A 25,984-nucleotide genomic window follows, 5' to 3' on the forward strand; every position below is an offset into this window, starting at 1 on the left:
CATACACAAGTTATTGCAGTGATTCACTGTTACTATCTCATTGAAATCTAACAATCATCTCAAACACAGAGTTTATGAGACTTGCCCCAGGTATTCCCATGAGTGTCAGGGTCAGGATTTGAACCTAGGTATTCATAGACACAGTATATTGTTTGCAGTTTCAAGCCTCAGTGGTCAATTTCATTGCTGCTTAGGAGTCCTGTGATTATTTGACACTCCTCAGCTCTCTCCCCAGTGTCAAAGTTTTCACCTTAGAATTCCATTTGCTTGAATAACATGATGGAATTCCTTAGGGCAAAAATTTTTAGAAACACGTCTTTGAAACCCTTTACTTGCCACTTGCTAAGTATGTGACTTTCCTTTCACTATCTGTAATGTAGGTATGACAGTACTTACCTCATTGGATTATTGGAGGAGTAAAGAAAATAAATTGTATCTACTTTTTAGTAGGATACTTAATTCACAGTAAATATTCAATAAGCAATATCTGTCATCAGCTATCTTGCCATCACCATCAATATTATTAATATCATTATTAAAATTATCATACTTCTTTCCTATTGACCACTTTTTAAATGCAAAATCCTGTGGAAGCAATAATGCATTATTCAAGGGGCTGGTGACTCATCGGTTGTTTTTCTCCTGACAGGAGAGAACAGACGTAATAAAGCTCAGGAAAAGAGAGGGAGAGATGGAAAAGAGGAGTGGAGACCAGGAAGACAGAGCTTTTACCTCCAGCTAGTCGGGCTAAGTTTACAGAACAGTTCACTATAGGTCCCATGCTGTGCTATGGGATCACCTTTATCAGGTTTTTGAATACTACTTGAGAATGGGGAAGACCACTGTTCCCAGGCCATGGACACAGACTATCTGTCGCTGCTCAAGGAATCCTACGCACTGTGGCTGCTGCCTGTCCAGGCTGCAGGGGTGGAAGAGGGCAAATAACCCTCAGCAAATGCTTCTGTTTACTGTGCCTGGAAACAGGCCTTTTGCCATGGAAAATTTTCTCATTGTACCCATAGGTACAGGACCTGTATTGCACAATACGGAAGATCTTATTAAGACTTCTTGCTAACCTGTGTACATGCTGTGCTTGAAGCCCAAAGGCCATTTGCCATTTCTGGGGTGTTATTTCACTTTTTGCTCAGGGGTAAGGTTTTAAGGTGGCTTACAGGAGCATCTTTATACTCTTCTCCCAAATCTTCCTCTGGTCAGGGATCCCTGAAGTCTTCCTGTTTTATGCTACCAGCTTCTCCTAAGATCTGCTTACTCTCATTTCCTCCAGTGTTTTATTTCACATTTTTCATTGTTATGACAAGAACATAAGCACGTGGTAAAATATAAAATAGTGCTAAAGGATGTTCAGTGAAAAGTACATCTCATTCCTATCCCCATCCCCAGTGCCACTGCCCAAAAGTAACCGTTGTCCGTTCATTCATTCATTCAGAAAACATGGCCTCGTGCCTTCTTTGTCCATGATACTTAGGGGTGAGTAGCAAACAGACCGATAATAGTATTATTAATAATAGGAGTTGATGGGCCACGAAGAAGATCCAAAAATAATTATCCATGGAATATCAAAAAGTGATAAATGTTACAAACAGAGACAAACAAGGGAGGAGGATAGAGTGATATTTGAACAAGCAAAGAGGAAAGGAGGTATTGTGAGGAGCATTCCAAGCAAAGGGGCAGCATGCTCTAGCAAGGTTGGCAGGCTGTTTGTTGGGACAGCATTTTAAATATTTATTTTTATTTGTAAATTATTCGTATCTACCACAGATCAGACATTCTTCTGAGTACTTTATATATGTTAATTCTGTTAATCCTTACATAGCAGCCCAGGCACTCTTATCCTCCCCATTGTAAAGGGGAATTGAGCCACAGAAGAATTAGGAACATTGTTTAAAGTCACAAAGCTAGTGAGCAGTGAGAGCTAGACTTCCACACAAGCTGTCTGGTTTTGTCTGGCTCATTTCTTAGCTTCTACACTCTGTTGCCACAGAGTAGGCAGGTGGTACTGGAGACCTGTGGGGCCATGCTGAGGGCAAGATGACGGTAATGTGAGAGCCTTGAACAGAAGAGTGACAGGTACATTCTTTCAGAAAATTCTGCCATATCTATATGCATTTACATTACGTGTATATGGGCTTCCCCGGTCACACAGCAGTAAAGAATCCACCTGCGATGCAGGAGCCGCAAAAGACCTGGGTTCGATCCCTGGGTAGGGAAGAGCCCCTGGAGCAGGGCACAGCAACCCACTCCAGTATTCTTGCCTGGAGAATGTCATGTGCAGAGGATCCTGGTGAGCTATGTAGTCCATAGGGTCACAAAGAGTGGGACATGACTAAGGTGGCAGAGCATGTACACATGTATATGTGTATATGTGTGTGTGTCCTTGAGGTTTGTATCCTCTTAGTGGTTAATATGCTTAATGTTAAAATGTAACACAATTTTAATTTGTGAGAAGGAGAGAAAGACTTGATATTATGTATGCTGAAGTTAAAGATGATATCTTAGCAAATAATATTTAGGACACAGGTGATTTCTTCTATTTTTAAAGTCTTACAAATACTTTTCTATTCTGGGGCTTTGGCAGTACTTATGTATCTGACTGTGCATCCGTAGGAAAACAAATCAACTTTCTTTTTTTTAACAATTCAGTAGTTTTTAGTATATTCACAGTGTTGTACAACCATTGCCATTATCCAATTCCAAAATATTTCCATCAACCCAAAAGAAACTCTTCAAGAGATGGGAATACCAGACCACCTTTCCTGTCTCCTGAGAAACCTGTGTACAAGCCAAGATGCAACAGTTAGAACCAGACATAGAACAATGGACTGGTTCCAAATTGGGAAAGGAGTACTTCAAGGTTGTATATTGTCACCCTGCTTAGTTAACTTATATGCAGGGTACATCCTGTGAAATGTCGGGTTGGATGACTCACAAGCTGGAATCAAGATTACTAGGAGAAATATCAACAACCTCAGATATCCAGATGATACCACTCTAATGGCAGAAAGTGAAGGAGAACAAAAGAGCCTCTTGATGAGGGTGAAAGAGGAGAGTGAAAAGCTGGCTTAAAACTCAATATTCAGAAAACTAAGATCATGGTATGTGGTCCCATCACTTAATGGCAAATAAATGGTGGAAAAGGTGGAAACAAGACAGATTTTATTTTCTTGGACTCCAAAATCACTGTGAATGGTGACTACAGCCACAGAATTAAAAGACATTTGCTCATTGAAAGAAAAGCTATGACAAACCTAGACAGCATATTAAAAAGCAGAGACATCACTTGCTGACAAAGGTCCATATAGTCAAAGCTAAATGAAGACTAAATGCCAGATAATTGATACCTTTGAATTGTGATGCCAGAGAAAACTCTTGAAAGTCCTTTGGACAACAAGGAGATTAAACTGGTCAATCCTAAAGGAAATCAACCCTGAACAGTTATTGGAAGGACTGATGCTAAAGCTGAAGCTCCAATACTTTGGCCACCTGGTGCGAAAAGCAGACTCATTGGAAAAGCCCCTGATGCTGGGAAAGATTGAGAGCAGGAGGAGATGGAGAGGATGAGATGGTTGGATGGCATCTCCACCTCAAAGGACATGAGTTTGGGCAAACCCCAGGTGATAGTGAAGGACAGGGAAGCCTGGAGTTCATGGGGTTGCAAAGAGTTGGACATGACTTAGTGACTGAACAAAAGAAACTTCATAATTGTTAGCAGTCACTCTCAATTCTGTTCTTCCCCCCACCTCTGGAAGCCACTAACCTATTCTCTGTCTCTATGAATTTACCCATTATGGATATTTCATGTAAATGGAATAGTTCAATGTGTGGCCTTTTGTGTCTGGCTTTCACTAAGGGTGAAAGGGTCATCCATACTATAAGGGTCATCCATACTGTAGCTTGAATTGGTACCTCATTCCTTTTTATTACTGAATAATATTCCAGTGTATGATTTATCACATTTTGTTTATCTGTTCTTCAATTGATGGATATCAGGGTTGTTTCTACTTTGTAGCTATTATGAATAATGCTGCTGTTTACATTTGTTTACAAGTTTTGAGTGAGCATGTTTGTAATTTTGGGGTATCAGTTCAATTCAGTCTCAGCTGTGTCTGACTCTTTGTGACCCCATGGACTGCAGCACACCAGGCTTCCCTGTCCATCAACAACTCCCAGAGGTTGCTCAAACTCATGTCCATTGAGTTAATGATGCCATTTCATCCTCTGTTTTCCTCTTCTCCTTCTGCCTTCGGTCTTGCCCAGCATCAGGGTATTTTCCAATGAGTCAGTTCTTCACATCAGGTACCCAAAGTATTGGAGTTAAGCTTCAGCATCAATCCTTCCAATGAATATTCAAAACTGATTTCCTTTAGGATTGACTGGTTTGATCTCCTTGCTGTCCAAGGGACTCTCAAGAGTCTTCTCCAACACCACAGTTCAAAAACATCAATTCTTTAGCACTCAGCTTTCTTTATGGTCCAACTATCTTGGGTATACCAGTGGAATTGCTGGATCATATTCTAACTGTATATTTACTATCAAATCAATTTCTGAGCACAACGTATTACATAGCACTTCAACCCTTGTAAGGGGAAAATTATAGAAGCAAGTGGTTGCTTTAGCAAATGTCCTATCCTGTTCTTTTTCTATGAGAAGGTAGCAGGTTGGTGGTGGTGCCCCTTTCTTAGGGTTTAACATGTCAGTATCTGAAGGTCATTGGCACCTACTGGATATATTCTCCATGCAGTTCCCGCCTTTTGTGGCCCTCTCCATACAATAGATGGGGAGTGGTCATGAGGAAGTGGCCTTTGAAGTAACCAAAGAGCTCAACTGAGTAACCTAATCCACCCAGGTACTCCTAGGAGCATCACGGCCAGGGTCAGTGTAGAAAAGTGAAGGCTTTGAGATTACAAAGTTCCCTAAGAATATTAGGATAATAATGAAAGCCCCAACATTTTATCATTCACTCTGCGCCTAACATAATGCTTACATGCTTTACAACTTTTTTTCTAGACCTGAACTTTCGAATATGGTAGCCACTGGCCACAGGTGGCTATTAAGTTCTTACAACGTGGTTAGTTTGAGTCTAACCATATGTGTAAAATACATATTGGGTTTTGATGACTTAGTACAAAAAAAGGAAATGTAAAATGTCTCGCTGATATTTTTTACATATTGAAATGATATTTTGGATATGTTGAGTGAAATACATCATTAAAGTTAATCTCACCTGTTTATTTTTACTTGTATTAATGGAACGACTAGAAAATTTTAAATTATATATGTGACTCACATTTATGGATTGTGTTATATTTCTATTGGACGGCATTTGTTCTAGTCTATTCTTCATAAGTAATTTGATCAGCCGGACTGTATTATCACCCCCAAATTATGGGTGAGGAAACTGAGGCTTAGAGAACTTATGGAAATTGCCTATGATCACACAGCTGTGACTTAAGCACAAATCTGCTCTCTCCAAGCCTGAATTCTTACCCATTATTCTGTGCTGTCTCCCCAGAGTCCAGAAGTGCAACCCATTTGGTGTAGAAATGGCCATGATCATCAGCTATGGCAAAATGGTGTTTTCATGATTCCATTGCGGGGCACAAGAAAAATCACCCATGCCATTCTGTAAGGTAGAATTTAGGTTGTAGTTGGGAAAAATTGCCTATGGGCAAGTTTCTGAAATGCTAATTCTTTGTTTGTAACAGCTTGGGGCTTACTCACCAAGGATAGAAAGTAGATGAAACTACTTCAGAGGTTACTTTCATTTCTATGATCCTATATTGCAATTCATGTCAGATTCACAGGTCAGTTGCTGCTGTAATGCTCAGAGTGAGATGGAGTAAAGAGAGATGAAATAGTGCTTCAGTTTCAACCTTTTCTCCTGTAAAATGTAAGGCTTTAATATCATCCCATTTCATTTGAATTTGTGAAAACCTCAATGGGACATTCTTCATAGCAATGGCACCCTCTTCTAAGCTGCAATGAAGAGAAGGTGGCAAAACAGTTTAGGAGAGAAAGAGTCACTCCATTTTCTTCCTTGCACCCCCTACCTTAAATCATTTTCTAAAATATGTATTTTAACTCAGTCAGTCTTCCTTTTCCTAAGGCATCAGTGTTCACCACTCAAAAATAATTTTCATATGTGCATATTAATACTAGCTATTGCTATACCATAAGTACTGTAACTTAATTATGCTGTCATTTATTATAACTTGTATGTAACATGTATCATGAGTATGATTCACTTATTTAATTCCAAATACCAAAGGGAAAGCCCAGTTCAGAACACTAGTTTCTTAAGCTACTTTTCCAAGATGGGAAGTCAAGGGAAGGATTGGGACTTATTCTTTGTCTCAAGGTCTCTTCCCAAATGTTTAAACCATCTCATATTTTTAGGGGCTAGAAATGTTGCTGTCAGTCAAGTCATTAAGCAAATGGCTTCCCACCCTCAGCCAACTACAAATTTATAGCATACCAAGAAACACAGCAACTTGACACCTATAAGATTAAGTACAGCTCAAAAACCAACCTAGATAGCATATTCAAAAGCAGAGACATTACTTTGCCGACTAAGGTCCGTCTAGTTAAGGCTATGGTTTTTCCAGTGGTCATGTATGGATGTGAGAGTTGGACTGTGAAGAAGGCTGAGTGCCAAAGAATTGATGCTTTTGAACTGTGGTTTTGGAGAAGACTCTTGAGAGTCCCCTGGACTGCAAGGAGATCCAACCAGTCCATTTTGAAGGAGATCAGCCCTGGGATTTCTTTGGAAGGAATGATGCTAAAGCTGAAACTCCAGTACTTTGGCCACCTGATGCGAAGAGTTGACTCATTGGAAAAGACTCTGATGCTGGGAGGGATTGGGGGCAGGAGAAGAAGGGGACGACCGAGGATGAGATGGCTGGATGGCATCACTGACTGGATGGACGTGAGTCTGAGTGAACTCTGGGAGATGGTGATGGACAGGGAGGCCTGGTGTGCTGCGATTCATGGGGTTGCAAAGAGTCGGACACGACTGAGCGACTGAACTGAACAGCTCAAAAATCAAACCCTGGTAAGCTAAAACGTTTCTAAACCTGCATGCACCATTTTCTTTTATTAATTCAAAGTCAAACTTTTAGTGCCCCTAAATTAGATTCACTTTGGCTTAAGTAGCTACATGGAAAATAATTTCAGCATTTTTTTTTTGTTGTTTAGTCATCCTTCCTTAAAATTCCTTAGCAGTTTCAGATGTACTTCAGATGGGGTGGCAATGAACCATAGGAAGAAGTCAAAAAGATAAAATGGTATTGGGATAGGAATATGGAAATGAAAACCTGCTGCTGCTGCTGCTGCTAAGTCGCTTCAGTCGTGTCCGACTATGCGACCCCATAGACGGCAGCCCACCAGGCTCCCCCGTCCCTGGGATTCTCCAGGCAAGAACACTGGAGTGGGTTGCCGTTTCCTTCTCCAATGCATGAAAGTGAAAAGTGAAAGTGAAGTCACTCAGTCATGCCCTACTCTTAGCGACCCCATGGACTGCAGCCTACCAGGCTCCTTCGTCCATGGGATTTTCCAGGCAAGAGTACTGGAGTGGGGTGCCATTGCCTTCTCCGGGAAATGAAAATCGGATGACTTGAATTCTAGTTCTGTTTCAGCAACAAAGCTTTTAAATATTTAAGTTCCACAAACATTTAGTGGACACCTACTAAAGTCATGGCATTGTAATAAGTGCTGTAGGAGTCACAAGATAAACAAGACAATCATGCTCAAGGAACTTGTCCTCTAGTAGAAAAGAGCGTATTTACAAAACCATGGTATATGATGCAGAATATGTGGGTAATGGAGTAGAACTTACGGGAGCACAGAGGAAATAAGCACAATTCCAGCCAAGGAGATTGGGGATGAAGAAAGTGTTGATTGGAGTGGTTCGGGAAGTATGGTTAGGATTTCTGGGCGGGGCTGGAAGGGAAGGGTGCTTTAAACAGAAGATACAGGGGAGAGGAGACATTGAAAGCAAAGGTATAGGTAAGAAAGTACAGAGTGGGTTCTGGAAACTTATTAGACAGGAAGGCAGAGTTAATTCTGAATAATAATGGGAGATAATCTGCCTGCTAGATTAGAATCAGATTGTGGTAGAGCTTGAATTTCACCCGGAAGAATCTGGACCTTATTTGGGAGGGGGAAGGAAGGGGCAACAAAGATAAAGAGCACACCTGTGAATGATCAGCTCTGCTAGGATAATTGCTCTGACAGTATAAGTATATAGCTTGAGTGGTGAACAGAAAGACGGAAGCCTCAGGGAAGAGTTAGAAACTGTCGCAGTGGGGTTCAGGTAATGGGAATGCGTAGAGAAGGCAGATGCAAGAGATATTTTGGAGACAGAACTGACAGGAGTTGGTCATGATTGTTTTGAGATGCGAAAGATGACTGTGGTTTTGAGTACTGATGGGTGAGACCGCCGATGGAGATGCTGAGAATGTAAGAGTTTCACTGGGAAAGATGCTATTTTGAGCATGTTTAATCCATTCTGAACAAATCAGCTAATCATATGAAACACAGATCAATTCCTGACTCACCTATTTCCAGAACACTGCAATGCCTTCCTATCCTACTCAAAACAAAAGAAGCATCCTCACAATGCTCAAGAAAGTCATATATGTCCTGGCTGCCCACTTTCCCTTTGATCTCATCTCCTTCCCTGCCCCTCTCTTCTCAATACCCTGGGGCCACACTAGTTCTCTTGCTGTTCTTCCAAGACTGCCCAGTGTGAGTTCTCCTAAGTGCCATTCTTGGTGTTTTCTCTGCCTGAAAACATCTTTCCTCCGACTATTCTCCTACCTTACTCCCTCACTTTCTTCAACTTTTACTCAAATCCCTGTGTAGAAGAGCAACGTAGGAACCCTAAAGGCCTTCCCTGATCATCCTATATAAAAACAGCAACCCCAACCCTTCACCTCCACTTGGCACTTTCCCTCTCCCCATTTTACTATTCTCCATATAGCTGATCACCATCTGATATACTATGTATTTATTATCATAACCTGGAAACGAAAGCAGTAAAAGCAAATTAATAATGAAACAAGCCAATGGTTTCAAGGGTACAGTGAAGTTTGGTACTCACATTCACCATTTTGGGGACTGTACATTGATATAATCCCTTTGAAAAGCAACTTGGCAATAGATATGAAGAGCCATAAAATGGTGAGGTCCTGGAACATTTTATCAATATGTTTTGGAAGTTCTGGAAATGAAATCTAAGAAGATAATATATGGAAAGAAAATGTATATGCATACAATATTTATAATATCAAGAAACTGGAAAGGTTCTAAACATCTAACAATATAAGGAGATAGTTAAATTAAGTAAATTACTGTTCATTTACTTAATGATATATTATTCACTGTTAAAAGGATAGTTATAAAAAGCTGGCTAGCAACAAGGAAAATGCTTATGAAACAAAATTATATTTAAAAGAACAGGATCCACAATTGTATACAGTATGATGTTATCTTCAAATATGCATACAGAAAAAGACTAGGAGGAAATGAACCCGAGTGCTGATATTAAGTATATTAGGCTAAAGGGATTATAGGTTTATTTTTTTTCTAAATCTCAGTTTTTCTGTTTTTAGGTTATATCCTTTCTATAATATGGTTATATTATTTTTTAAATATGTGTGTGTGTGTTAGTCGCTCAGTCCTGTCTGACTCTTTGCGATCCCGCAACTTTCCTCTGTCCATGCGATTCTCCAGGCAAGAATACTGGAGTGGGTACCCATTCCGTTCTCCAGGGGATCTTACCAACCCAGGGATTGAACTTGGGTCTCCAGCATTGCAGGCAGATTCTTCACCATCTGAACCACCAGGGAAGCTATTTTTAAATAATTTCTTTTTACTGATCAAAAGAAACTGAGCTGGTACACCTCAGTTCATCCTCTGGACTGTATTGCTGAGTATCAATGGGAAGTCTGAGTTTCTCAGTATCCCAACTGCTCATCCTTGACTTCCTCTTCTTTACTTGCCTACGTCATTTTAGCCTGCAACCTCCACATTTTGATAGTCATAATCATGAAAAATAAAGTGGAAAGAACATAACTTGTCCTGTGCTTCTTGATGTTTATTTACGTGGACTGAGGCTAAGTTACCTGGTTCCATGTCTCCCTCTATTTTTTCTTTATTTAGCTACCACTTCCCCCATTGGTAGACCTTGGGGTTCTAACTCGTTCCTCCATACAATGCTTATCACCCTCTGATATATTATGTATTTGCCTGTGTATGTTCACTCACTCAGTCATGTTTGACTTGATTTGCAACCCCATGGACTGTAGCCTGCCAGGCTCTTCTGTTCATGGATCTTTCCAGACAAGAATACTGGAATGGGTTGCCATTTTCTACTTCAGGGGATATTCCCAACCCAGGAATATCCCACATCTCTTGAGTCTCCTTGAGTCTCATGGCAGATTTTTTACCATGCACCACCTGGGAAGCCAATATTATGTATTTACTTGTTTATTATTACAGCTTAGAAACTGAAGTGGCTAAAAAAGAAAAAAGGAATAATACCATGTCAACCTATTAAGTATCACTCTTTATATATATTTCCCCATTTTTTTATAAATCAGCAAAATAAATGCTACTCACATTTTAGAGATGAAAAAACTGAGGCTTTGGTTTAACAATTTGCCCAAGTTCACTGATCTACGAGATTACCAAGTTGAAATTTAAACCCTAATTTTTGACCTCAAATCTTATTCCCTTAACCTGTACATTGATGAACACACATTAATTATTAACATGGTGGTGGTTTAGTCACTAAGTCGTGTCCAATTCTTGCAACTCCATAGACCATAGCCCTCCATGCTCTTCTGTCTATGGGATTTCCCAGGCAAGAATACTGGAGTCGGTTGCCAATTCCTTTTCCAGGAGATCTTCCTGACCCAGGGATCAAACCTGCATCTCAAACCCATATCTCTTGCATTTCAGGTGTATTCTTTACTGCTGAGCCATTAGGGCAGCTCTCAATTATTAAGATAGCCTAAGTTAATTTATTACATAGACATTGGCCAGGTGAAGTAAGCAATTGAATAATTGAGTTATTGAAACTCTCAATAAATTGATGATGAGAATCTTTGTGTCTACATAAGCTTTAGATTTTTTCTGTGTACGTCCACAGTGTCTCAATAACTATTAGAGACCTTAAAATTATCAACTGGAAGTGTTTCAACTATTTTGGATATCTGAAGTATTCAAGTATTTACTTATCAGCCAAAATAATTTTACCTGATTTGATTAATGGTTCCCATTGAAGGATTTAGACACACTCTTTGGGGGCCAATAGCAACTTTTTTGATAAAACAAAATCCTTAGTTAATAAATAGACATTTTCAGTTGGTTATTTGGACTAAAGAATTGAGACTTAATAGAAGACATGTAAGATGTCAAAAGGACTATAAAATCCAGTTATGACTAATACTATTTCAGAGGAAATTTTAACAAAAAGAGATTTCCCATTTAATAACCCATTTATTTCCAGCAGCAGTTAGCTTAAAGATTCTGAGCAAATTTGTTGTAATGAGATTGGAGGAATTAAACAAAATTTTCCTAGAAATGTCACCCATAATGTTCACCATTATAATATGTCAGCAGTGTTCTCTCTTATCTATCTTCTTTGGCCAAAATCCCTTGGAGAAAACTCTTTCAGCTCCTGACACAGAACATGAAAAACCATACCATGATATTCCTCATCACTGTTAATACTTTTGGGGACTTACTGTAGGCCAGACTTCGCTACATATTACATTTGGTCATCTCATTTTAATGCTCAGTATCCGATAAAGTAGGCACTGTCATTACATTCATCTTATAGATAGATAAAGAAACTGAGGCATTTGAAGTATTAAGTAACTTGTTGAAGAGACAGTATTTGAAAATGAAACAGATTTATTTTACTGGTTATTTCACCTTCTCTCTCATCTAAGAGACTAACATTTTTCAAAAGGAATGTCAAGTGTGACTTTACAGCTTTTATGGTAGAAGGAAGAGTGAAAGGCTTCCTGAATTGCTGCGGCTGTTACGCCAGTGATTAATTCCATCGGAGAAGAGGTTTGGTGAGAGTGGAGATTTTAGATCTAAAAGTCTGAGAGTGTGTTATCCTTGGATAATCTGTGCTTCCTTTACAACTCTTTCCCACATCAGTCTGCACTGAAAATGCCCCTTCACTATAAGAGTGTTTTCAACTCAATGAGTTTATAACTGGTGGAGCTGTCCTTGGTCTGAAAGATCGGAGAAGAAATGTTTTACCTGGGGTCTCTGACTTCTCACAAAGTTGCTGGGCTTCTCAGTTGATTTGTAGAAATCTGCCAACCCATTATGTAGAGCACATTGGGAGAAATCTTAGGAGAGAACCATGAACACTCTGAGATATTTCATTATAGTACATTTTAAAATTTTTCCCCCAACTTAGATCAGGAAATGAGGGCCCTAAAGTTCACTTACTGCAGTAAAACAGATTTGAAGACCTTCTTGTTGTTGCTGTTATTCGGTCACCAATTCATTTCTGACTCTTTGTGACTCCATGGACTGCAGTACACCAGGCTTCCCTGTCCTCTGTTATCTCCCTGAATTTGCTTAAATTCATGTCCATTGAGTCGGTGATGCTATCTAACCATCTCATCCTCTGCTGCCCTCTTCTCCTTTTGCCTTCAGTCTTTCCCAGTATCAGGGTCTTTTCCAATGATTGAGTTCTTTACATCAGATATTGGAGCTTCAGCTTCAACATCAGTCCTTTGCATGATTTTCAGGATTGATTTCCTTTAGGATTGACTGGTTTGATCTCCTTGTAGTCCAAGGGACTTTCAGGAGTATTCTCTAGCACCACAATTGGAAAGCATCAGTTCTTGGGTGCTCAGCTTTCTTTATGGTCCAACTCTCACATCTGTATGTGACTACTGGAAAAACCATAGTTTTGACTATAGATCTTTGTCAGCAAGAGGATATCACAACTTTTTAATATGCTGTCTAGATTTGTCCCAGCTTTCCTCCCCAGGAGCAAGCATCTTCTGATTTCATGACTGCAGTCATGGTCCACAGTGTTTTTGGAGCCCAAGAAAATAAAATCTGTTACTGTTTCCATTTCCCCCCTTCTGTTTACCATGAAGTGATGAGATCAGATGCCATGATCTTAGTTTTTGAATGCTGAGTTTTAAGCCAGCTTTTTCACTCTCCTCTTTTATCCTCATCAAGAAGCTCTTTAGTTCCTCTTCACCTTCTGCCATTAAAGTAATATCATCTGCATATGTGAAGTTATTTATATTTCTCCTGGCAATCTTGATTCCAACTTGTGATTCATTTAGCCCTTCATTCTGCATCACATACTGCTCTGCACAGAAGTTAAAAAAACAGACAATATATAGGCTTGTCATACTCCTTTCCCAATTTGGAACCAATCCATTGTTCCATCTCCAGTTCTAACTGTTGCGTCTTGGCTTGCATACAAGTTTCTCAGAAGACAGATAAGGTGGTGTGGTATTCCCATCTCTTTAAGAATTTTCCACAGTTTGTTGTGATCCACATAGGGAAAGCCTTTAGCATAGTCAATGAAGCAGAAGTAGATGTTTTTCTGGAGTTCCCTTGCTTTCTCCATGATCCAAGGAATGCTGACAATTTGATCCATGCCTCCTCTGCCTTTTCTAAATCCAGCTTGTTTATCTGGGAGTTCTCAGTTCATATACTGTTGAAGCCTAGCTTGAAGGATTTTGAGCGTTACCCTGCTAGCATGTGAAATGAGCACAACTATATATGCAGAGGACATCATGAGAAATGCTGGGCTGGAAGAAGCACAAGCTAGAATCAGGATTGCCGGGAGAAATATCAATAACCTCAGATAGGCAGATCACACCACCCTCATGGCAGAAAGTGAAGAAGAACTAAAGAGCCTCTTGATGAAAGTGAAAGTGGAGAGTGAAAAAGTTGGCTTAAAGCTCAACATTCAGAAAACTAAGATCGTGGCATCTGGTCCCATCACTTCATGGGAAACAGTGTCAGACTTTTTTGGGGGCCGGGGTGGGGGGGCTCCAAAATCACTGCAGATGGTGATTGCAGCCATGAAATTAAAAGACACTTACTCCTTGGAAGGAAAGTTATAACCAACTTAGATAGCATATTCAAAAGCAGAGACATTACTTTGCCAACAAAGGTCCGTCTAGTCAAGGCTATGGTTTTTCCAGTGGTCATGTAAGGATGTGAGAGTTGGACTGTAAAGAAAGCTGAGCGCCGAAGAATTGATGCTTTTGAACTGTGGTGTTGGAGAAGACTCTTGAGAGTCCCTTGGACTGGAAGGAGATCCAACCAATCCATTCTAAAGGAGATCAGTCCTGGGTGTTCCTTGGAAGGACTGATGCTGAGGCTGAAACTGCAATACTTTGGCCACCTCATGCGAAGAGTTGACTCATTGGAAAAGACTCTGATGCTGGGAGGCATTGAGGGCAGGAGGAGAAGGGGACGACAGAGGATGAGATGGCTGGAGGGCATCACCAACTCGATGGACATGAGTTTGAGTGAACTCCGGGAGTTGGTGATGGACAGGGAGGCCTGATGTGCTGCGATTCATGGGGTCACAAAGAGTCGGACATGACTGAGCGACTGAACTGAACTAAACTGAAGATCTTTAGTATAGTTCTATGTATTCTTGCTACCTCTTCTTAATCTCTTCCACTTCTGTTAGGTCCCTACAGAACCTGTCCTTTATCATGCCCATCCTTGCTTGATATGTTCCCTTGATATTTCCAATTTTCTTGAAGAGATATCTAATCTTTCCCATTCTATTGTTTCTCTCTATTTCTTTGCGTTGTTCATTGAAGAAGGCCTTCTTATCTCTCCTTCCTGTTCTTTGAAACTCTGCATTCTCTTGGGTATATCTTTCCCTTTCTGCTTTGCCTTTTGCTTCTCTTCTTTCCTCAACTATTTGTAAAGCTTCCTCAGACAACCACTTTGCCTTCTTGCATTTCTTTTTCTTTGGGATAGTTTTGGTCACTGCCTCCTGTAAAGTGTTACATACCTCCATCCATAGTTCTTCAGGCACTCTTGTCTGCCAGATCTAATCCCTTGAATCTATTCATCACCTCCACTGTATAATCATAAGGGATTTGATTTAGGTCATACCTGAATGGCCTAGTGGTTTTCCCCGCCTTCTTCAATTTTTTTTTTTTTTTTGAGTTTCACATTAACTGGCACTTTATTTTGCTTAAAACCTAAACATTGTCAGTTTGAGAAGAAATCCACTGTGATATATAGATCTCCCCATTTTAATTCTAGGGTTTCTTCTTTTGATCCTTGGTAAAATTTTTTATTCAAGAAACAGAATAGATACATATATATATTTAAAAACAGGAACCATTAGAGAATGAAATAGGAAATCAAGCAAGATTTGAGTTTTGGATAGGAAATTAAGAAAGATTTAAGTTTTGGCGGCCCTTGCTTTTTTTTAAAGTTCTTTAAAGACTGTAGCTGAATAAAAGGATCACTGGCTCCGAGTCTCCTAGAGATAACAAGTGATGAAACTAAAAACAAGCAAACCTATATCCCCAAACAGGGTCAGGTAACTTCAGTTCCCTGCCCCCACAGTATAAAACATGAATACCTTTAGTAGCAGTTCAGAATTCATCTTTATCTCCTACCTGCCCCATCAGTGGAAGTTTAACATCATGATTTTTTAGACATCCGTATTTTTGTATATAGAATATAAACTTGTATTAGATGACAATTGATTTTTTTTTAAATTCAGGTAGAAAAAGAAGCAATAACTTTTAACTAAAACCTTCTACATTTTTTGATTCCTGTTCAACTTGCTACCATTTAGCAAAAAGCAAAATTTTCATAGTGTTTACCTCAAATCTTATTGCTTTACAACTGTGGCATACCCTCCATTAAAAATAAAAAGATGAAGCAGTCAATCCAGTGATTAATTTAACATGGCTTTCATTGGGAAAGGGGGGGAGGGGGAAGAGGGGGTCATGACGAAGAGACCAATAGACAAAAAAGGTAAATTAAACATACAATGCTTTTCTTTAAAAAAAGAAGAAAAAGAAGAAAAGAAGAAAATGTTATTTTCAACAAAAGGGAAAAAAAGCATTGAAAGCCCATGAGTCAAGCCATAGCCAAAACCATATTCTATCTTAAGTAGCTTTTCTTTTTTTTCCCTCTTTTTTTTTCTTTTTTTCTCTTTTTTTTTTTTTTTGTTTTTTAAATAAAATCTCTCCCCAGACCATCATCACTTTTAATCTTCCCCAGACTGGGCTTCATCTTCAGACCCTTCATCCCCAGATTTCTCAGGTGGAGGGCTTGAAGACGTTTTCTTTTCCAGAGGGCTTTCTGGTTCCTCATCTTCTTCTTTGGGAGAAGGAGTCTTTTCCTTTGATGCCTTTGAAGCTGTGGGGCGACCCACTTTCCCCTTGCCTTTCACAGGACTTGGCGTCACTGTGGCCTTTAGCCTGGGCTTCGGCATTTTCTTTTCTTTTCTCTCAGGCTTCGACTTCTTAACCATCTTTTTGTTTTTCTTTTTTGAACTGCCATAGTCACTATCATCATCGTCTTCTACTAGGAAATCCTCATCACTGCCGGAATCTTTCTCCTGGAACGGCGCCTCGTCCTCCTCCTCTTGCTCCTCCTCGCTGCCCGCATCGCCCATGAGCATCTCCCTCTGCTTGGAGGCTGCTTTAGAGGCTGCCTGCCGTTGCTGGCGCACGCTCTTATGGTCTTCCTTCTCGTCTTCACTGTCCTCTGCTGAATGAGAATCATCCTTCTTAGTCTTCACATCTTTTTCTTCTGAGTCCTCACTATCTTCCTGTGAATTCTTTCCAGATCGCCTCTTATTTTTAGCTTCTCGGGGAGATGATCGAATTTTCTTAGCTGGAGGGCCTGAATCTCTTCCATAATCTTCATCAGCATCATCAGATTCCTGAAATTGTGAATAATCAACGACCTTCCTATTTCTGACAGGCCGAGACATGTTCGCTGTCGAAACAGGACCGAGTCGAGGAGCCAAAGACCAGGACCCCCCCCCACCCCGCGCGCTCGGCGCCCCACCCCCCCAACTTCGGCCGAGGAGGCCGCTGCCGCCGAGCCCCGAGCTGCTGGCTTCTCAGACTCCGCCGCTCCCTGGTTCAGGGCCCCTTAATCAGACGAGCCCCCCGCTCCCCAGTCTCTTCAAAATGGATGAATCAAACCAGCCGAAAATGCCCGCCTTCTTCAATTTAAGCCTGAATTTTGCAATAAGGAGCTCATGATCTGAGCCAAGTCAGCTCCAGGTCTTGTTTTTGCCGACTGTATACATCTTCTCCATCTTTGACTTCAAGGAACATAATCAGTCTGATTTTGGTATTGACCATCTGGTGATGTCCATGTGTAGAATTGTCTCTTTGAGTTGTTGGAACAGGGTGTTTGCTATGACCGGCATGTTCTTTTGAGAAAGCTCTGTTAGCCTTTGCCTTGCTTCATTTTGTACTTCAAGGTCAACTTGCATGTAATTCCAGATGTCTCTTGACTTCCTACTTTTGCTTTCCAATCCCCTATGATGAAAGGACATCTTTTTTTGGTGTTAGTTCTAGAAGGTGTAGCTTTTTATAGAACTCGTTAACTTCAGCTTCTTGAGCATCAATTGTTGGGGCAGAGACTTGAATTACTGTGGTATTGAATGGCCTTGGAAATGAATTGAGATCATTCTGTCATTTTTGAAGTTACACCCGAGTACTGCTATTTGGACTTTTTTGTTGAGTATGAGAGCTACTCCGTTTCTTCTAAGGGATTCTTGCCTCCAGTAGTAGATATCATGGTCATCTGAATTAAATTCACCCATTCCCGTCCATTTTAGTTCACTGATTCCTCTGATGTAGATGTTCATGCTTGCCATCTCCTTCTTGACCACATCCAGTTTACCCTGATTCATGGACCTAATATTCCAGGTTCCTATGTAATATTGCTCTTTACAGCATCAGTCTTTACTTTCACCACCAGACGCATCCACAACTGAGTGTCGTTTCCACTTTGGCCCAGCCGCTTCATTCTTTTTGGAGCTATTAGTAATTGCCCTCTGCTTCTCCAGTAGCGTGTTGGACATCTTTCCACCTGGGGGGGCTCATCTTCTGGTGTCATATATTTTTGCCTTTTCGTAACGTCTATGGGGTTCTTCAGGCAAGAATACTGAAGTACTTTGCCATTGCCTCCTCCAGTGGGCCATATTTTGTCAGAACTTTTCACTGTGACCTGTCCATTTCGTGTGGCCCTGTACAGCATGACTCATAGCTCACTGAGTTATGCAAGTGCCCCCCTTCACCACAAGGCTATGATCCATGAAGGCATTTGAATATGTACTTTGTGTATTATACAGTTCTAAACTGAAAGTTCTAAATCCTCATCATGAAAGATAAGGATAAGGTCCTGCCCTCAGAGACTTTATGTTCCAGTGATAAAACTTATACATAATATAGTTTAAAAACCCAGTGTCATATAAACAGATGAATCAGAAGAGTGGTATGGATACCAAGGGTTAAAAGTTCAAGGCAGGGTAATGAGGGATGGGGGAGGATGCTAAAGCAGTGAGGGGGGCTTCCAGGGAGATAGGAAATTTAATATAGGTCTAGAAGAGGAGGAAGCTAGCTACCAGAGTATGTATTTAGTTTAACCCCACTTGCCTAAAAATGAAATTAACAAAACTACAAGTGTATTAAATGCAGATAGAAATTGTTGGAAGTATACGAGCAAACTGGGAGGACAGAGTGCCGTCAGCAGGTGGTAGGGGAGGGGAAGGAAGGCTAGAGTTCATAGGCGCTTGCAGTTTCTGCTGTACATACACTTCTATATTGTTCAAATATTTTCCCAAAAAGGAGGTAGTCGTGCATTATTTTGTTTAAATAAAATACACAAAGTTTACACTAAGAATTGTAGGGCAAAAGGAAGAAGATATTCCAGGTGAGAAGAACAGCTTGAGTCAATTCCTGGGGGTGGAGAAATACAGGGTCCATGTGGGGAGCAGTGCATAGACAAGTGGGACCAGCACAGCAGGGAGGGAGTAGGATCCTAGATTGGAGCCAGTGGAGAAAGGCTATGAATGCAAGACCTAGGAGTGGGAACCTTTCACCTTTGACCAGAAGCAAAAGAACCTTTGAAGCATTTGGTTTGGGGTTCACTAATATAGCTGTGAGGCTCCCCAGGTGGCTCAGTAATAAAGAATTCACCTACCAATGCAGAAGACAGGAAATGCGGGCTTGATCCCTGGGTTGGGAAGAGTCCCTGGAGGAGGAAATGTTAACCCACAAAGAGCGGCAACCCACAAAGAGTCAGAATGAGTACACACAGTACAGCTGTACAAGGATTAATTTAATAGCGACTATACTTAATGACCCACCAAGTTGTACATGCTTGCTGAGTCGCTTAAGTCATGTCCAACTCTTTGAAATCCTATGGACCATAGCCCACCAGGCTCCTCTGTCCATGGGATTCTCCAGGCAAGAATACTGGAATGGATTGCCATTTCTTCCTCCAGGGGATCTTCCCAACGCAGGGATCGAACCTGAGTCTCTTCCATCCCCTGCTTTGGCAAGTAGATTCTCTACCACTTGGACCACAGACCCACAAAGTTAGATAGTATGAATTCAGGTCTGCCCATCTTACTCCCTGTGAATGTCCATAACATTTCTCTTACAGTAACTGCAGCCAGAAAGGCTCTGACTTTCACAGACCTAATGTCAGACTTTTCAAGAACCACTGAAAGATAGAAATGCTGTCAAATGCAATTGGGGAGCAGCCACTTATACTTGATCCACAGTATTAATTTCACCATAAATCTTTGTGTAATGTTTGACGTCTATGATGAATAATTAAAATGTATGAGGGAGATTTCAATCCTTAGCATATAAGAAATGACTGAGTCAAATTTGTAAAATTCCAGTGAAAATTACTTGATTTTAAAAATGAAAGTCAGATGTATTCCATCATATGGTATTTGTTTTATTTAGTTTGTCCTTCCTTTGGGTGAATTGGCAAAATCAACATTTTCTTTAAACATGTGATTATAATTATAATACTATTCAAACACTATATATGTATACATTATATTTTATTCATACATACACGTACAAACGTATTCATACAACAGACACAGTGTTACCAAAATCTGTAGCTGCCTAGGAGTGGGGAAGAAACTAGCCTACAAGACAATCTTGAAGGAAACATTAAATCTAATATGAGGAAAAATACTGTTGCTGGTTGAATCTTGAGTCATGCATTGTGACTCATTTTAGAGGATTGGTTTCTGGGTGAGATGAATTTCTTTATTGACCAATAAATGGAAGAGAGATACATCAGAGACTAGAATGATGATGTGAGTTAGGTGTGTAAAAACGTGGTCTTCATCTACTGTAAATTATCTTGTAACCAGAAGTGATGTTTGAGGAAGAAATTGACAATTAAATTTAGTTTTTTTCAGTCTTCACTCTCCTTCCTTTTCAAACTTTAAAGACTTTTAATCCCCCATCTTTCCCCTCACCATCACCACCCCACTCTGTCCTTTTTTAGAGAGGCAGATGGCATTCTTAATAGACAAAATTGAGTTTCCCTGCCTGATGAAGGGAAAAACAAGCATGAGGGGACAAGAAAGATCCAAAAAGCTTTATTAATTACGTGGAAAGAAAGATTCCTGATTTCATATGTGGTTGCATTTTCCTCAGAACACCATTCTCCGGTTTTCTTAATCCTTCTTTATCTTTTAAAATTACTCTGTGGCCTTTCTTCCCATCACGAGGATAAGGGCAGCTCAAGGTATCTGACCTCCATGTGTTGGGTACAGGCAGGAATGCAAGGTGAGCATGTGCCTTATAAGATTAGGTAGACTCATATACATTTTAGGAAGACAATTTTTAGAACTAAAAAAAATCCTTACAAAAAATCTTCTAGGACAAAAAGAATCTTCTCATCATGTTAATGTAGTTCTTAACACTGATTTTATCAATTTAATCCAGTAAATATGTACTCCTATCTGCCAAGTTGAATTTTTTAAATTGCGTGTAGCCGTGATAGAATTGTGCTAATCAACAGGGTTACAGAAAGAGTACAGAATCTCAGCTTCTAGTACAATTCAAACAGAGGAAGTCTGTTCTCTGCCTTCCTCTCCCCTGTTTCCATGTCTCTCTGATTGCCTCCCCAGCCTGTCTTCTTCCCTGAAAGTCAGGCACCGTATATGCATCTTCATCTGGGAATGAACGCGTTGTTTGAATTGTATCTAAGTCTGGAACTCCAGAGTTGAAAAAAATTTCTTCCTGAGTTTGACGTTCTCTTACACATGGAAAGAAGATGGAGCTTCTGTGAATACCAACAGCGTAAGCAAAGGCTGAGAAAGGATGTTTATGAGTGCAGAGTTGGCGAGAAGGTCATTCTAAGTAGAAAAAATGAGAGCTGATTTCGTAATCACACAAAACCTTTTTTAAAGAGAGGAAGGAGTGGGGATTGGTGAAGAATTGATATGCTAAGATAATGCTGAGAGAAATTAGAGTTAGAAAATATTCTGGACTGAAAAATTAAGTACCCTCAGTTTATGTATTTGTACATCAACATATTTGAGATGAAACATAGAAAAATATGCAAAAACATAAATACCACTCTGCTGATGCTATTACAGGTCCTGCAAAATAAACGAACAAATCCCCCATTCATTTCCAGTTGACATCAGGTAGTTTATCAATGGTTTGTGACCTAAAATAAACTTATTATCTTCAGTTCAGTTTTGCTTTCCGTCTCAGTTCAGGAATAAAACTCTGATGTTTCTTATTTATATAATATTTTTCATTAAATTTAATTTTATTTAAAAATATATAAACATTCAACACAGTTTATAACAAAAACTGTATTTACTTCCATGAAATAATTATTACAATATACAAATATATTTTTCTGTTGTATTTATAATAGTTTTCCTATTTTCATATTTACAGTACTTGCTCATAAAAATTATCTTATCTTGACCTATTTTAAATTATTATACATACTTCAATATTTTACTTTTATGATTAAAAAATATAATACTTTGTGGGCTTAAAAAGAAGTGGGGGGGGGGGCTTCCCTGGTGGCTTAGTCAGGTAAGACTCTGTCTGCAGAAGACTCAGGTTCAATCCCTGGGTTGGGAAGATCCCTGGAGAAGGACATGGCAACCCACTCCAGTATTCTTGCCTGGAGAATCCATGGACTGAGGAGCCTAGCAGGCTACAGCCCCTGGGGTCGCAAAGAGTCAGACGTGACTGAGCGACTAACACTTTCACTTTCCCTTTTTCACTTAAAAAAAAAAAGATTGATATGTGTTTCTTCTTTTTTGTTTCTAGCAGCTAAATTTATAAGTTCTGCCTTATATCACAAACAATCCTTATTGGTACAAAAGTTTATATGTTGGGGGCCATAGATACTTCTTGTCCTTTAAGCCTTATTTATGAAGTTTTTGTCAATTGTTTCCTAATGTCCCTCATATTAGCTTGCCAGCAATAAGCAAAAATAAAGCTGGGACTGTGTCAAAAAAATTCTCTGGCCCACATTCATCCTTCTACAGCAGAGTTTACTCAATTGTGTTCCCCATTCAGCTACTGTGCCCGCCAACGGAAACAGCTAGTTGTTGTCTGAAATGAAGAATAATTGGAAACATGGTGCCTGTTTCTCTTCCTGCAAATAACAATTCATCCATTTAATATTCTTTTGGTGCTCTTGAATTCCGTGCTAGACAGTGTTGTGTTCGCTGTTCAGCTGAAGCCAAATGGAGAAATGTTAACCTTCTATCCTGCCCTGACCCTTCACTGGAAACTGACCAGTGACAGCCATCTGATGGCCTGGCACCTCCACCTTGAGTTAGTTATAAGCAGCGCTAGCAGCTTTATGTAGGTAAATTGACATCAAGCTGGAGAATGCTAGGCCAGAAGGGATAATAACAATTCTAGGAGATAACATTTCTAACTATTCTGAGCCTTCTGTGTGTTAGTCGCTCAGTTGTGTCTGACTCTTTGTGACCCCATGGACTGTAGCCCGCCACCGGGCTCCTTGCTCTATAGATAAAGGTAGAAAGCCCAGAAAGGTTAAGTAACTTGCCCAAGGTCACTCTGCCAGCAAGCCATAGAACAGACTGTCTGGTTTCATCACCTTTCTTCTGCACCCTGACCACAATATGTTCTCATCTTTTATGGCCAAATACATGATTGATTTTGTACGTGTTCCATCCACATATAAAGAGATTGTATATCCTCTTTTTGTAAGGTAAAAATTTATACTATATACCAACCACACATATATAGTCATATATATGTGCTTGTATAACAAACACAGATTATATCATTATAGTACTCCATATTCTCATTTGTTTTGACTTCATATTATATCAAATTTTGAAAGAGGTAACTACTACTATGACAACCATAGTAGTAGTTACCATCAAATTCTGCTTGTCTTTCTAGTAATTTTTATTTTTAAAAAACTTTTGTGCTATTTTTTATTTCTCCATAGCTGACAGCATATATATATATATGAGTGTGTGTGTGTATTTATGTTTATATCTGTACCACAGGAAATTGAGCTGGCTGCATGTAAAGTCATACCCAGATAATAGTGGCTTAAATAAATAGAAACGTATTTTTCTCAAACATGAAAAATACCTCATAGTGAAAGAAATCCAGGACTGGTAATGGGGCTCCATGGTCATTTAGAATGCAAGCGCTCTGTGTCTTTCTGCTCTACCATCTTTAGTAAGTGGTGTTTATCTCCAACTCCTCAGTGCAAGATAGTTCCTGCAGCTTCAGCCATAACATACATATTCCAGTCGGGAAGAGGAAAAAAAAAAAGACAGAAAAGAATAACTTCCAGGCCCAACCCACTAACATCTGCTTACAATGTTTTGTCCATTCTTAATTGCAAAAGAGGATGGAAAATAATGTTTGTCTTGGAACACATTGCTGTGACAAATTAAAATGAGATTTGCTAGCAAGGGTGACAAGGAATGGGCCTAGGCATCTTGCATTCTCTTCCATGGGGCCTTTAATCATTCCATCCTCTCTTCCTTTCTAATGCTTCTGGCCTTGAATTTGATATTAATATTGCCATTCATGCTTTTGGGCTTTCCTGGTGGCTGAGATGGTAAAGAATCTGCCTGCAATGCAGGAGACCCACATTTGATCCTTGGGTCAGGAAGATCTCCTGGAGAAGGGAATGGCTAACCCACTCCAATGTTCTTGCCTGGAAAACGCCATAGATAGAGGAGCCTGGTAGGCTACCGTCCATGGGGTCACAAAGAGCATGTCTGAACAATGAACACTTTCACTTTTATGCTTTTGTAATTGCCTGTTTATTTTCAAACTTCGTCACTTTATTTGAAGTTAATTTCTTATACATAGTTTAATTCTGTTTTCTGAGCCCAGTCTGAAAATTTTTTGAAAGGGAAATGCAACTCAAATTTTTAGTGGTCACTAGTATATTTATTTTTATTCATTCTTTTTTATTTTTATTGCTTGTTATACTTCACTGTTGTTTCCTCCCCAACCCACCTTGTTTTCCTTAGGTTTACTGGCTTGATCCTTTTTTAAAAGCTTTTTCAGGGACTTCTCTAGTGGCCCAATGGTTAAGACTCTGTGATTCCACTGCAGGGAGCACAGCTTCGATTCCAGTTCAGGGAACTAAGATCCTGTGTGCTGCATGGTGAAAAAGCTTCTCCTCCTTTGTTAAGTTCAAAGTTTTCCTATGACGTGCTTACTTCTCTTAAATAAATAAATGCATATTTCTGACTGAGTAACCAGTATCCCTGTATCTCAGAGATTCACCATGAATATGATGAGGAAGAAATGTAATTTATTTCTTCCATAGTGAAGTAAGGTCATTGGCACCAAACACTAATTAAGGAAGTTTGTTTTCCTCATTCCCTTCAATATTACCTGTAGACAGCAATGAACTCTTAAGCAGAGCTGGAGATGAGCCCAGTTTTGACTAAGCACCATTCCTGTGCTCAGCACTTTCCAGATTCCTATCAGAGTATAACTATTGAAGCAAAAAGGAAAGTTGTTATCCTGGATTCTAAAAGTCCACATGGAATGAATTATGATAAGTATCCATCCTTACATTTCTCTGAGTCTCTCCTGGATGCAAAATAAGATACCATGGGTAATAAAGCAAACAATGAGTAACATTGCAGTCCACTTTGTGGCTTGCTATCCTCATTGTATTTGTTTTAAAAAGTTTTAAAACTTTTTTCAATGGAAGACTTGAGTTCTACAAAGTTTGTGGTAGTTCTATTAGGTAGTTCTATAAGTTCTATAAGTGCCTATGAAATTTAGGTTACTTGGTGAAATTATTAAACCATTTTTGGGTAACTTTTATGTTTACATGAATATATTACTTCTGAAAGGAACCTTTTTTCCCCCTCATTTGGCTCCAAATTATACCTTCCACTTCATACCACAGCAGTATACTTGTTCCCAAGAGCAATCAAGGATCCTGAAATTGAACAAATGGTACATGTTACCATCTAGGCAGAAATTTTGCTGTTTTTACCATGGGGAGAATATAAAAGAAGAAATCAAAGTTTTGTTAAAGCCATATAACTTCTACACAACTTCATCAATCTAATTTTTATCTTTAAAAAAATATATTGTTATTTTAGGATTCCTATTGGTATGATGTGGCTACAAATGTGTATATGGTTTGATAAATCTTAGAATAACAATTTTTATGGCAAAATATTTGTACTCTACAAAATTTTATTTATATATATAATCAAATAAATATACCTGTTACATATAAGAAGGCTCGGTCCCCAGTAGCTCAGCTGGTAAAGAATCTGCCTGAATGCAGGAGACCCCAGTTCTATCCCTGAGTTGGGAAGATCTGCTGGAAAAGGGAATGGGTACCCATTCCAGTATTCTTGGGCTTCCCTGGTGGCTTCCCTCGTAAAGAATCTGCCTGCAATGCTGGAGACCTG

General features: G+C 39.6%; 2 protein-coding genes across 5 annotated transcripts in view; one reads left to right on the top strand and one right to left on the bottom strand.

The window, feature by feature from the left end:
* MKLN1 (muskelin 1) overlaps positions 1-25,984 on the top strand; it is a 377,726-nt gene that overhangs the window by 36,009 nt on the left and 315,733 nt on the right. The gene's annotated exons all lie outside the window — the stretch shown is intronic.
* Positions 15,956-18,034, bottom strand: LOC138439502 (nuclear ubiquitous casein and cyclin-dependent kinase substrate 1). The gene has a single exon (XM_069588399.1). It carries the CDS (start codon positions 17,000-17,002, stop codon positions 16,271-16,273), a length of 732 nt encoding a protein of 243 aa, XP_069444500.1. The 5' UTR covers positions 17,003-18,034; the 3' UTR covers positions 15,956-16,270.

This window comes from Ovis canadensis, chromosome 4 (assembly GCF_042477335.2).
Source record: "Ovis canadensis isolate MfBH-ARS-UI-01 breed Bighorn chromosome 4, ARS-UI_OviCan_v2, whole genome shotgun sequence".
NCBI lineage: Eukaryota > Metazoa > Chordata > Mammalia > Artiodactyla > Bovidae > Ovis > Ovis canadensis.